At 46.0% G+C, this 14,051-nt stretch overlaps 2 protein-coding genes across 2 annotated transcripts in view; one reads left to right on the top strand and one right to left on the bottom strand.

Annotated features, from left to right (window-relative positions):
• The window catches only part of CASQ2 (calsequestrin 2), a 97,954-nt gene that overhangs the window by 6,375 nt on the left and 77,528 nt on the right, over nt 1–14,051 (top strand). The gene's annotated exons all lie outside the window — the stretch shown is intronic.
• LOC309545801 (uncharacterized protein) lies at nt 7,746–12,047 on the bottom strand. Its single transcript, XM_082245160.1, is given in 3 exon segments — nt 7,746–10,321; nt 10,323–10,389; nt 10,391–12,047. Coding segments are annotated over 3 exon segments (3,936 nt in total). The 5' UTR covers nt 11,821–12,047; the 3' UTR covers nt 7,746–7,882.

Raw genomic sequence — 14,051 nt, 5'->3', positions numbered from 1 at the left:
CAGGGGCGCCCAGCAAAGGGGGGGGAGGGGCAGGGGCGCCCGGCAAGGGGTCTTATCTTGTGTTGGTGGAGAGATTCGGTCACTTTGCCCAGAATGGGCAGAACTTCAAAATCTCTAGAAGACAATATAAGGTGTCCAGATATGACTTCTCCACACCATCACATCTGACCCTTGGATCTCAGAGCAGGAATCTCAGAGCAGGAATCTCAGAGCAGGAATCTCACAGCAGGAATCTCAGAGCAGGAATTTCAGAGCAGGAATCTCAGAGCAGGAATCTCACAACAGGAATCTCACAGCAGGAATCTCACAGCAGGAATCTCACAGCATGAATTTCAGAGCAGGAATCTCAGAGCAGGAATCTCAGAGCAGGAATCTCAGAGCAGGAATCTCACAACAGAAATCTCAGAGCAGGAATCTCAGAGCAGGAATCTCACAGCAGGAATCTCACAGCAGTAAATCTCACAGCAGGAATCTCAGAGCAGGAATTTCAGAGCAGGAATCTCACACCAGGAATCTCACACCAGGAATCTTTTTTACATTTTACTGAATGATACATTTTGAAATCCTAATAATCCATAAAAATAGTGATGGGGAATCTCCGTCTGACAAAGTACAATAACCGGTCCGCACCGGTATCATTACATGGGCTCTGGAATTTATGGTGGGAGGTTACATCTGAATGTTCATAGGTCAGAAGAGTGAGGCCCTGCACCAATAAGAACCTTTGGTGGAATAATAGACTGACCACACCCCCTCCAGATCCATCGCACTGATCTCCATGTCCGGAATACCAGGCTTGTCTTTTCCCCCGGATCTCAATGTATCAGACGGATCTCCACCATAGATCACCAGTAGGGGACAGTCCTCCCACCATGGCAACCATTCATCACCATTATTGGTGGGGAGGAACTATGACTACAGCCGGTGTAGGAGATATTCAATCACTATGACATCACAGCATGTTCATGTGGAGTATATAACTGATAGGTCCCCTCCCCCACCTTCATCCCTACCCACATCATCACTTCTGGCCAATGCAGTGCCGGCTATACCTACTGGGGTGTAGGAGACAGACCACCATCCATTCAACAATTCAATTGTTGGAGGAAATAATCTCTCCCAGTGGGGCACCAATCTGACCGGAATCATGGAGGTCCAACTATCAGCAGGTTCACGATTGTCCCTGGGATCTGGGTGTCATACCTCCCTCCCTCCCTCACCCAGAGGCTGATGGGGTCATAAAAAGGTATATGTCATTGGCTGCCATTGCTGTCCTTCTTCTGAAAATGTGAGTTGCCTGGCTGTTTTACTGGCTGACACCTCAAAAGTTGTTCTCTGAGAATGCAGATCAGAACTATCAGCGTACACTCGGAGTTCAGTAAGTCTTTATCTGCAAACAATCGCTGCAGCCTCCAGGCACACAGCACCCCTCTACCGGGATCACTCCTCTACCAGGATCTCCCCTCTACTGGATTCAGCCCACTACCAGGATAACCCCTCTAACAGGATCACCCTTCCACTAGAATCACCCCTCTCCTGTGATCACCCCACTAACAGGATCATCCTTCCATTCAAATCACCCCTCTATTGGCATCACCCCTCTACTGGAATCACCTCTATACCGGGATCACTCCTCTACCAGAATCACCCCTCTACTTGATTCAGCCCACTACCAGGATAACCCCTCTATCAGGATCGCCTCTCTACTGGAATCACCCCTCTAACAGGATCACTCTTTCACTGGAATCACCCCTCTACCTGGATCAGTCCTCTAATGGATTCAGTCCTCTACCAAGATCACCTTCTACTACAATCACCCCTCTCCTGTGATCACCCCTCTAACAGGATCACCCTTCCATTCAAATCACCCCTCTACTGGGATTACCCCTCTACTGGCATCACCTAATCACCCCTCCACTGAAATCACTCCTCTACCTGCATCACCCCTCTACTGGAATCACCGCTCTACTGGAATCACCGCTCTACTGGAATCACCATTCTACTGGAATCACCTCTCTACCATGATCACCCTGCTACTAGAATAACTTCTCTACCAGGATCACTTCTCTAACAGAATCACCCCAAAATGAAGATTACCCCTCTACCTGGAACACCCCTCCCCCTGGATTACCCCTGTCTGAAACACCCTTCTACCAGGATCACCTTTCTACTAGAATCACCCTTCTCCTGTGATCACCCCTCTAATAGGATCACCCTTCCACTCAAATCACTCATCTCCTGGGACCACCCCTTGTAACAAAACCGCGATCCACACTGTGCTTGTGGACTTCCGTCAGTATACGGCTTCCTCCCAGTCATGAACATAGATATCAGATTTTTCAGCCGCCCCCATACAAAGTTAGCCGACAACTTAGCTTGTACTGGAATCTTCTTTTTATTGAACAGTCAAACAGAATTTATATACAGCATGGACCTCCCCCTCCTGATCAGATTACCACACACAGGTCAGGGGTTGCCTGATTACATTATCATATGCAGATGAAATTGTATACAGAAATAGAATTAACCTGAACTAATTATCTAGCCATCTGGACAGAAACAATATGTGAGTTCATTAACAATTAACAATGGGACAGACAGACTTAACAGAATCCACATCACACCTCAATACACAGACAATAGGGAGAGCCTGTCTCTGACATTGAAGTTCAATACACATTATCATAAATGTAACTACAGAACCCATTTGAAACAATCAAAACCATATTCTCAGTGTCCATTAAGTATTTGTCTTTTACTCCCAGTGATGGTGAGTACCGTCACATATCTTCCCCCCCAAAGGTAGACTAATCCAGGTACCAGACCTCCAATCGGTCTGTTCCTGAGTTAGTCGGGTAACAAGTCCCAAAGGGTCAATCCATCATGGCAGCTTCCTTGACAAAGTTCCACATAGTTTGTAAGTTTGTCCTGGCAGGGCGCATGGAGCTCTCATAGCCGATCAGTCTGTGGAAGTCTGGTTTGGGCAGGCCAGACTGGGCTTCTTGGTCACCCTGTGTCCCTAAAAGACACAGGGTGACTTACACATTAGAGGGACCTTGGAGGCTGAGAGAGGGATTTCCCAACCTCTCTAAGGTAAGCTGTGTTCCACGAGTCCCCTAACCAAAGTGACTCCCATCACACCTCTCTACTAAAATCACCCCTCTACTAGCATTGCCTTTCTACCAGGATCACCCCTCTACTAGAATCACCCCTCTACTAGAATCAACCCTCTACTAGCATCACCTTTCTATCAGGATCACCCCTTTACTGGAATCACTTCTATACTGGAATCACCCCTCTACTGGGACCACCCCTCCACTGGAATCACCCCTTTACCAGGCTCACCCCTCTACTGAAATCACTTCTCTACTGGGACCACCCCTCTACTAAAATCACCCCTCTACTAGCATCGCCTTTCTACCAGAATCACCCTTCCACTCAAATCATCCCTCTACTGGGACCACCCCTCTACTAAATCACCCCTCTGCTAGCATCACATTTCTACCAGGGACACCCCTCTACCAGAATCATCCCTCTACTAGAATCACCCCTCTACTAGCATCATCTTTCTACCAGGATCACCCCTCTACTGGAATCAATCCTCTACTAGGATCACCCCTTCACTGAAATCACCCCTTTACCAGGCTCCCCCCTCTACTGGAATCACCCCTCTACTAGCATTGCCTTTCTACCAGGATCACCACTCTACTGGAATCACCCCTCTATTGGGTTCACCCCTCAACCTAAATCACCCCTATATCTCAGGATCACCCCTCTACCAGGATCACCCCTCCACTGAAATCACCCCTCTACCTGCATCATCCCTGTACTAGAATCACCCCTCTACTGGATTCACCTCTCTACTGGAATCACCTCTCTACCATGATCACCCTGCTACTAGAATTACCTCTCTACCAGGATCACTCCTCTAACAGAAACACCCCAAATTTAAGATTACCCCACTACCTCGATCACCCCTCCACATGGATCACCCCTGTACTGGAATCACCCCTCTAACAGAATCACCCCAAAAGGAAGATCACCCCTCTACCTGGAACACACCTGTACTGGAATCATCCCCCGACTAGATTAACCTCTTTACTGGAATCATCCCTCTACCAGGATCACCCCTCTACTGTGATCACCCTGCTACTAGAATCACCTCTCTACCAGGATCACTCCTCTAACAGAATCACCCCGAAACGAAGATCACCGCTCTACCTAGAACACCCCTGTACTGGAATCATCCCCCGACTAGATTAACCTCTTTACTGGAACCACCCCTCTACCAGGATCACTTCTCTGCCAGAATCACCTCAAAATGATCCTCTGCCCTCTTCTGGTAGCTCCACCCCACTGGCTTCGTGAGATGATGAGTATTTCTTCTCATAAAGGGTAATACAATGAGCAGCCAATGACTATACAAGGAGGAGCCATCCTTATCCCAGCTCTGCAAATAGTAAACCAAACCTGCCTGTGAGCCCAACTATATATGACATCCCCCCATTCCAGATAATGATCCCCATACTCCCTCAATCACATGTCTCCTCCCTCATCGCAATACAGAGAAGAGCCGCACTCCTCTTCAATAATCATATCATTATACTAAATGAACTCCTGGTACATGGACCTTCATCTGGGTACACTGACGCATTTCGCACGCTATGAGCTTCATCCTAAAGTACATAGGTTGTAATGTAACATTTTGTAGGAATGGTATATCTTTGTTTTGGGACTAGAGGAAACATTGTAACAAATCTTAGTCCTGATTTACATGAGTGATTGCTTCATACGTGTCTGTTCATTTCCCCTTCCCGATGGCTCATACCGAGAAAAACGTGTCCAATAGAATCCAGGTGGACAGCCCATGTTCCAGGGTTTCATTTTTTAGAATGATGTAAATATTTGAAGAGGAGTGCGGCTCTTTTCTGTAACATATCCAAACCTTATATTATATATTGTAGAAAATGTATGAGAATCCAGGCTTGGACGCAGCATTTCCAGGTGGAAAGCTGTACAATGACAGCCGGGGATGGGTCTCTCTCATCAAGGGTTTCTGTACCCCGAGAAGACAAATCCTAAACATATATGAAGGTATAGAGTACATGTGACACCCCACCCCCTCCCCACCCCCTCACCACCACCCCAGAGAGGTAATCTCCAAACCATCATAGTTAGTGGAGACCAACCTTCTAAAATATACATCTACCAAGAGTCTACGGTACCTGAGAACTTGTAGAGTCCTCCATATACAATGTACCGAGATTAGACAAAGACATTATTCATAACTATCACACCGATATCAAAGACTAGAACAGACATATCTACCACCACACACACACAGAGATCATTGTACACTGGATCCTTGAAGGACGGATCGTAAAAAGACAATTAGGAGGCCAGGGTGGAGCCATGGTAACGTGGTGAACCACTTGGATCTTTTTTTGGAAGACCTCCAAGGATGAAGTCATTTTATCTACACCATGAAAACCACACAGGTCATTCCCTAATGCTGGAGGCGGTATGGGATTGGTGGAGATCATATAATAAGGATGGTTATTGCAGTTCTGGTATTTAGCAGGGTGTGCAGCTTCTTCTGGAGCACTATCTATAGACAAAGGACGGACAATTCAATTACCGCTGTGGTTTTTAATAGTGTGGCTCTATAGGACTGATCCTCTGTACTTTTTTTGTGATCAGAATGGAATACAATACCAACAAAGACAAAAAAACCCACATTGTGTCTGTTTTGGGTTACATTGTTACCAGCCAAGAGGCTTACAACATTAATAATAGCTTTGCATGTTTCATCATAAGGACTGTAAACTGCTGATCAAATATCAAAGTGAGAGGCTCTGCCTGAAAGCTCCCGTAGGATACTGTATGTTCTTCTAGGGCAGCTTTTCTCTACTTGGGTTTTGTGGAAGGCTAAGGTTCCTCTAGAAGTTTCTCGGGGTTCCTCAAGCAATTCTTTACCTCCCAGATAAGTAATCACTGACACCAATCATATTTTTTGCTATATGTTAGGGGGGATTCTTCCTACTGACCTCAAACATAAAGAGCATTCTTCCCACTGACCACCAACGTAAGGGAATATTCTTCCCACTGACCACCAATGTAAGGGACATTCTTCCCACTGGCCTCAAATATAAGGAGCATTCTTCTCACTTACTAACAATGGAAGGGACATTCTTCCCACTGGCCACCAATAGAAGGGACATTCTTCCCATTAGCCACCAATAGAAGGGACATTCATCCCACTGACCACCAATTAAAGAGACATTTCTCCCACTAGCCATCAATGGAAGGGACATTCTTCTCACTCCATCACCCTAATGTACTGTGAACTGTAGATATAGTAATTATTATTAGTGAATCCATCAGATCTGATATTACTTCAAGGGTTCCTCCATGTAGTTATAAAGGTTGAGAAGGCTTATCTAGGGATCCAGTTGCAGTGATGTCTATGTGCAGAGGTGCACCAATAGAAGGGACATTCATCCCACTGACCACCACTTAAAGAGACATTTTTCCCTCTGGTCACCAATGGAAGGGACATTCTTCCCACTGGCCACCAATGGAAGGGGCATTCTTCCCACTGATCACCAATTAAATAGACATTTTTCCCACTGGTCACCAATGGAAGGGGCATTCTTCCCACTGGCCACCAATGGAAGGGACATGGTCCCCACTGGCCAAAAATGGAAGGGTCATTCTTCCCACTGGCCACCAATGGAAGCAACATGGTCCCCACTGGCCAACAATGGAAGGGGCATTCTTCCCACTGATCACCAATGGAAGGGGCATTCTTCTCACTGATCACCAATAGAAGGGGCATTCTTTACACTGATCACCAGTGGAAGGGACATTCCTCCCACTGGCCACCAATGGAAGGGATATTCTTCCTTCTGACCTTAAATATAAGGAGCATTTTTTCTACTGGCCACCAATGGTAGGCACATTCTTCCCACTGGCCACCAATGAACGGGACATTCTCCCAACTGACCACCAATGGAAGAGGCATTCTTCCCACTGGCCACCAATGGACGGGACATTCTCCCAACTGACCACCAATGGAAGAGGCATTCTTCCCAATGGCCACCAATGGAAAGGGGCATTCTTCCTACTGATTTCCAATGGAAGGGGCATTTTTCCCACTGATCACCAAAAGAAGGGACATTCTTTACACTGATCACCAAGGGAAGGGGCATTCATCCCACTGGCCACCAATGGAAGGGACATTCTTCCCATTGGCCACCAATGGAAGGGACATTCCTCCCATTGGCCTCCAATAGAAGGGACATTCTTCCCACTGACCTCAAATATAAGGAGCATTCCTCCCACTGGCCACCAATGAAAGGCACATTCTTCCCACTGGCCATCAATGGAAGGGACATTCTTCTCACTCCATCACCTTAATGTACTGTGAACTGTAGATATAGTAATTATTATTAGTGAATCCATCAGACCTGATATTACTTCAAGGGTTCCTCCAAGTTGTTATAAAGGTGGAGAAGGCTAATCTAGGGATCCAGTTGCAGTGATGTCTATGTGCAGAGGCCGTGTATTGGTACCATAGATCTGTTCTTGTGGTGTGCAGTATCTTTGACTATATTTGTAGAGATTTTACAGAGAAGTATTAATGATGAAAGTCTTTATATAATATACATTGTATGAGATTGGTTAACTATATAAGCCTTCAATTAAAAGGTTTCCTGGAGTTATTTTGTACATACACATAATGATTCACTATGGATCTCTCTGTCCAATGAGAGGGACTCATCATTTTTGGTGTTGGAAGAGCTTCAATACCCCCCATATGAGAAAAGGACAGTTCCCCAGCATACAATCTTATCAGGCTTGTGTGACCAATGATGGCCCTTTAATATCCGAAAGGTAATGTGGTGAAGTCCAGCGCAAGCTGCCTCTTCGTGTACACACACCTCTGTGTCTTGCGCAGTACTCTTGTCTCAATCTGCAAACATTTCCTATTTCTGACAATACCGGACTGCTCCACGCCTATTGATCTCTGTGTTTGAGGATCTGAATTTTGGGGGTAATCCAGCACCAGGTCCTTCAGGCTCTCAAAGTTTATGACTTGCCTGTTGGCGACATTCAGAGTTATACCCTTCACTTTTAGGACTGTCTCCCCAGTGTTCAGTTTATAGCCATAGGATTTGGGCCCGGCTGATACAAACTCAATGATGTGTGTGCCAGTCGGAACTTCGCTGGTCAGTTCCCCCAGATGATCCCCCAGTGGGGGGTTCCAGTCCCCCTTTTTACTTACAAAGATGACAGAGTCAGTGTCGTGGTAGAAGCACCTTTCCTGCAGCCTGTCCAGCAGCTTGTACAGCTCTAGTCTGGCATGAGCTGTGGTAAAACAGGCTAGGAAGATGTTGGTGTTTTTGTTGGCCTTGTGGTGGCCTTTGGCATGTGTCCAGTTGACAATTGCCGTCTCATCACTTATAAAATTCATCTCAGAAATCTTGAAGCAGGGGGTGAATAGGAGCTTGACAAGTTCATTATAGTTGGTGACAATGCTGGTGTGTGGTAAGTTGGATCTCTGTCCAAATTTACCCCACAAGGAGTTTAGGAAGAGTTTGGAAATTTGTCTCTTGGTTGGATTTACAGCAATGTTCTGAGGACGTAGCCGAATTCCCTCTCTTTCATTGAAGGAGTCAATGTATTTCTTCTTCTTGGCATCATCCGTACACCAGCTGGGATATCCCGAAGCCTCCTGTTTGCACTGGAGATGTTGTTTAACATAAGGTGCAAAGAGGTCCTCTGTGGTGTCGGTGAAATGCCAGACTTCGTAGATTTGGACAATCTTGTATCCCTTCTCTACAGCTAACTGCAGCTCCACGGTGCACCAAGTCCCAGTCAGGGAGCGTTCCTCGTCACTATGGGCGCACGGCTCTGTCTGGGAATTTGAAGCACATGTGTAACAAAGAGGGAACAGCAGTTTGTTGTTCAGTTTAACCGGCAAGACCGGAAAAAACAATTCCCTCGGTGGATAGACTTTGACTTTTGCGATACCAAAATATTGCTCAATGGAGAGAAAATCTTTATAGATGATTTTAGGGTGACCCTTGGGGTAAGTTTTGGTTTTATTGATGAAGGGGTAAAGACTTGTGAAATCGTAGTAATTTATTGTCTCGTCTTCCTCTGCTTTGTGATAGAGTTTGATAGCGTTCGTTCTTCCACCATAAAGAGCATCGCGGGGGTCCAGGGGCTCCGGGAACTTCATTTCTAGAAGAAATTCCTGGAGATCTTTATCTTCTTTTAACATTTTATTCCATTCATGTTCCCACAGTGTACGGACCACGTAATCACATCTTTCTAAGAATTTTTGTTTATCCTGAAATCGGTGGTACCGGTGGTCGTATGTAGATTTGGTACTCTCATTGGGATCATCCCTATTGTAGCAAGCAGGACAGCCATGGTAAAAACAACCTAGAAACTCGAAAGCTGTGTGCCTGCCATCAACAAAAGCGTAGCCATCCAAGAAGTACTGCTCGACTTTCCTTTCACCACGATTTAAAGCGTGCTGTATGTTAATGTTTTCTGTGTGCGCTATGTACATCAGCCACTGGATAGCCGGGGTGGAAAAGCGTTTCTGCGTCTTGTGATAATTGTCCGCTGGTAGAATGGCGATGGTGTCTGGTGGAAGAGATGTAAACTTGTACATGGCCATGCAGACTGAGGCCAGTGTCAGGTGCTGAAAGGGGTCAATAGCTCGAGTCTCTGACACCTCTTCGCTTTTTTTGCCTTTTCTCTTGCGGTTTACTTTGACTTTCTTTTTAGTAATTTCTATGATGCCACTTCTGTACAGCTGGCAGGCCTCTCTCAGAACCTCCACATCCTTCTGACAATAAGCCTTCAGCTCATCTTGGAAATTAAAATTGTCCTGCTTGTGCTCCTCGTACCACTCCAACAGTTCTGCTTTCTCGTCAGGCATCATGTAGTCCACCCCATAATGCTCCAGGCCTGGCATGGCACCAACATAGTTTTGGTTTTCTTCAGTATTAAAGAAGTGTGGAAAAAAACCTTTGGATCCTGAAAAGCCCATGGCTTGGGGTAACTTGCTGAGCTTCATGGGCAGGAAGTTAAGAGAGTCTATAAATCGAATTTTTAAATCAGGTAAAGTGACTCCCAGCAGTCGCCCCCCTTGGTTTACCACCTGGACCTTAATCCTCTCCTTTATTAGCTGTGGAAGGATAAAATAGGAGTCGTACCTCCTGGCATTGTGTGCTATGAATGTATAATCTTCAAATTTAGTCTTGATAAAACATATAATGAAGTCCTGCACACACTTCCTAGTTCCTACCCTGGAATTCCCAGCCAGCTTGGCCAGATAAGGTTTTGGCATAGATGTCATTGGGAATGTGTCCCTGTCTCTTGCATGCATTCAAAGTCGTAAATAATGTATTTGTTAGTTTCTGCTGGTGGTTTGTACTCCTGCATGTAACAAATATGCTCCTTGGTTTCGTCAATGCGTGCACCACACACTTCACAATGCAGGCCACTGCATTCATGTTCTTTGATATTGGTCACATATCGGTGGCAGGTCTTACAGAAAGATTTCTCTTTGCACAATGAGCGATCAGCAGTGGCCAGACGACGGTGCTTTTCTAAGCACTCCTTTGAACGGCAGGAGACACGGCACTGAAGACACATCAACCTTGAACCTTTTACCTCCACACAGCTATCTCTCCGACAGGCCCTACACGAGTATGGGCAGCTATGAGCATCTTTGCGATGGTAGACCGAGTTGCACTTCTCGCAGAAGTATGGTGCTCCAAGAAAACTCTTCACATTCTTAATGCCATAATAATGGTTGTCGTGGTGTAAAATGTAGAAAGTCTTCTCCCGGGAACGTGATCCCGTATCATAAAACTGCAAGCGACCCTCACTCCAATGTACAACTTTAATGGTGACATTTAGGAAATTTTCAAACATCTCAATGTCACTAAATGCCACCATCTGATCCTCAGGTATCCCCAAATCTCTATGTAACCGTTTAGCTTGTTCTAATATAGGGGCATCACCTTTTTTGTCCATGAGTGCATACAGACTGGCCGCGAGGCACGTCTTGGTGGTTTTATCGTTGAAGTCATGGAGCCATCGTTTCTTCCGGATGATTATCTGACTGTAAATAATTGACCTCAGAGGTGTCCTCCCACCCCCGCGCTTGTTCCTGATCACCATCACTGTCAGTTTCAGGCAGTTGCTGGAGAGACATTCGGCATTACTTTGTAGTGCATTGGCGATGTTATTCAGAAAGGTTTGGGCGTTGAAAAGCTCCCTGGGCTGCTTTGTTGAGAAGACCGCATCCAATGTGCTCCCACCATCGAGCCTCAGCTGGATAAAGTCACCTGCCTCCACTTCCACCATGCTTTCATTTAATAGAGTCTGAATAGAGGACTGCACAGCTAATAAAGCTTCTTCAAAAGACTGTATCCTGTCCAGGTTAACAAAACGGAAGTGATGGGTGTGCATGACACCATTAAACTTGGCCAGATTTCTCTCATGGTGGGAAACACGTTGAAGGTAGACTGAACCGTCTTCAGCCTGAGCGCAGTCATGAGTAGGCCCATGAGGCCCCTTGTCAGTGACGTGGGCCGCGCTCTCAGTGTCTGGCTGCTGAGCGTCTTGTGTCTGTGATGGTCCAGAGTCTGATGTATGGGGGGTCTCGGAGGTTCCAGGCTGCTCTGATTGGCTGGATGCAGAGGTCGATGTTGTAGCATCCGTATTCACATTGTCACAAGGGTGGTCAAGACATCTCCGTTTACTTAATGGACTTCCATTATCCTGTGACATGGCTAGAGCCCAATATGGTGCCCAAGGACTCAGAGAAGCCTTTCAACAATGAAGTTCAACTGTCCGTACGTAGACTGTAGGGTAAGAGATCTATAGAATGTAGGGTAGGAGGGGTATAGACTGTAGGGTAGGAGATCTATAGAATGTAGGGTAGGAGGGGTATAGACTGTAGGGTAGGAGGGGTATAGACTGTAGGGTAGGAGATCTATAGAATATAGGGTAGAAGAGCTATACGCTGTAGAGTACGATACTATATAGCCCTTAGGGGAGAAGAGCTTTGGATTGTAGAGTAGGAATGCTGTATAACTTGTAGGGTAGGAATGTTATCTTATATTTGTGAAGATGGTTTCCTCTTGAGTCTTTATATTATGTATGTTGCTAGGAGTTCCTTGCAGGGATCCGGTAATGGCTTGTGGTAAAAGGTTAGTCTATTTCCAATGATGACGCTGATCTTATAAGGGTCATGAAACCACTGGGTTCCGTCAAGTTGAATTCTTGAGGCTGAAGGTAAAAAAATAAAAAAAGTGAATTCTTTGCAATACAGATTCTCGACACTTCACAATTAAATGACATCACAGTATTGGCACAGTGACACCCTCACCTACGGCTGTCATCCGGCTGATTTATTTTCAGGTCGGATTTTGGGTGCTGCACCTGGGATTGTTTTGGTCCAGTTTTCCCGGGTTTCTCAAGCAGGATACACCTGGTAGTCCTGGATTTATATAAAACCTTTCCATTTTAATGAAATACCTTATTATAGACTCAATGATGTATGATGTATATTACACACTACTGAGCCCTGCACACTGTATGTTACACACTCCTGAGTAATGCATTCTGTATGTTACACACTCCTGAGCCCTGCACACTGTATGTTACACACTCCTGAGCCCAGAACTTTGTATGGTACAGACTCCTGAGCCCTGCACTCTGTATGGTACACACTCCTGAGTAATGCATTCTGTACGTTACACACTCCTGACACCTGCACTCTGTATGCTGCACACTCCCGAGCACTGCACTTTGTATTTTACACACTCCTGGGTCCTACAATATGTATGTAACACACTCCTGATCTTAGCACTCTTTATGGTACAAATTCCTAAGTCCTGCACTCTGTTCGTTACACATGCCTGAGCCCTGCACTCTGTATGTTACACACTCCTGAGCCCTGCACTCTGTATGTTACACACTCCTGAGCCCTGCACTCTGTATATTATACACTCCTGAGCCCTGCACTCTGTATGTTACACACTCCTGAGCCCTGCACTCTGTATGTTACACACTCCTGAGCCCTGCATTCTGTAAGTTACACATGGATGAGCCCTGCACTCTGTATGTTACACATGGATGAGCCCTGCATTCTGCATGTTACACATGGATGAGCCCTGCAGTCGATATGTTACACACTCCTGAGTCCTGCACTCTGTATGTTACACACTCCTGAGCCCTGCACTTTGTATGTTACACACTCCTGAGCCCTGCACTCTGTATGATAAACACTCCTGAGCCCTGCACTCGATATGTTACACACTCCTGAGTCCTGCACTCTGTATGTTACACACACCTGAGACCTGCACTTTGTATGTTACACAATCCTGAGCCATACACTCTGTATGTTACACACTCCTGAGCCCTGTACTCTGTATGTTACACATGGATGAGCCCTGCACTCTGTATGTTACACACCCCTGAGCCCTGCATTCTGTATGTTACATACACCTGAGCCCTGCACTCTGTATGATACACACACCTGAGCCCTGCACTCTGTATGTTACACACTCCTGAGCCCTACACTCTGTATGTTACACACTCCTGAGCCCTACACTCTGTATGTTACACACTCCTGGGCCCTGCACTCTGTATGTTACACACACCTGAGTCCTGAACTCTGTATGTTACACACACCTGAGACCTGCACTTTGTATGTTACACACTCCTGAGCCATACACTCTGTATGTTACACACTCCTGAGCCATACACTCTGTATGTTACACACTCCTGAGCCCTGTACTCTGTATGTTACACATGGATGTGCCCTGCACTCTGTATGTTACACACCCCTGAGCCCTGCACTCTGTATGTTAAACACACCTGAGCCCTGCGCTCTGTATGATACACACACCTGAGCCCTGCACTCTGTATGTTACACACTCCTGAGCCCTACACTCTGTATGTTACACACTCCTGAGCCCTACACTCTGTATGTTACACACTCCTGGGCCCTGCAT

The sequence above is a fragment of the Pelophylax lessonae genome (genome assembly GCF_965119305.1).
Source record: "Pelophylax lessonae genome assembly, chromosome: 2".
Lineage (NCBI taxonomy): Eukaryota > Metazoa > Chordata > Amphibia > Anura > Ranidae > Pelophylax > Pelophylax lessonae.
Note: the sequence above shows the minus strand (reverse complement) of the source record. Positions and strands in the feature narration are given on the sequence as shown.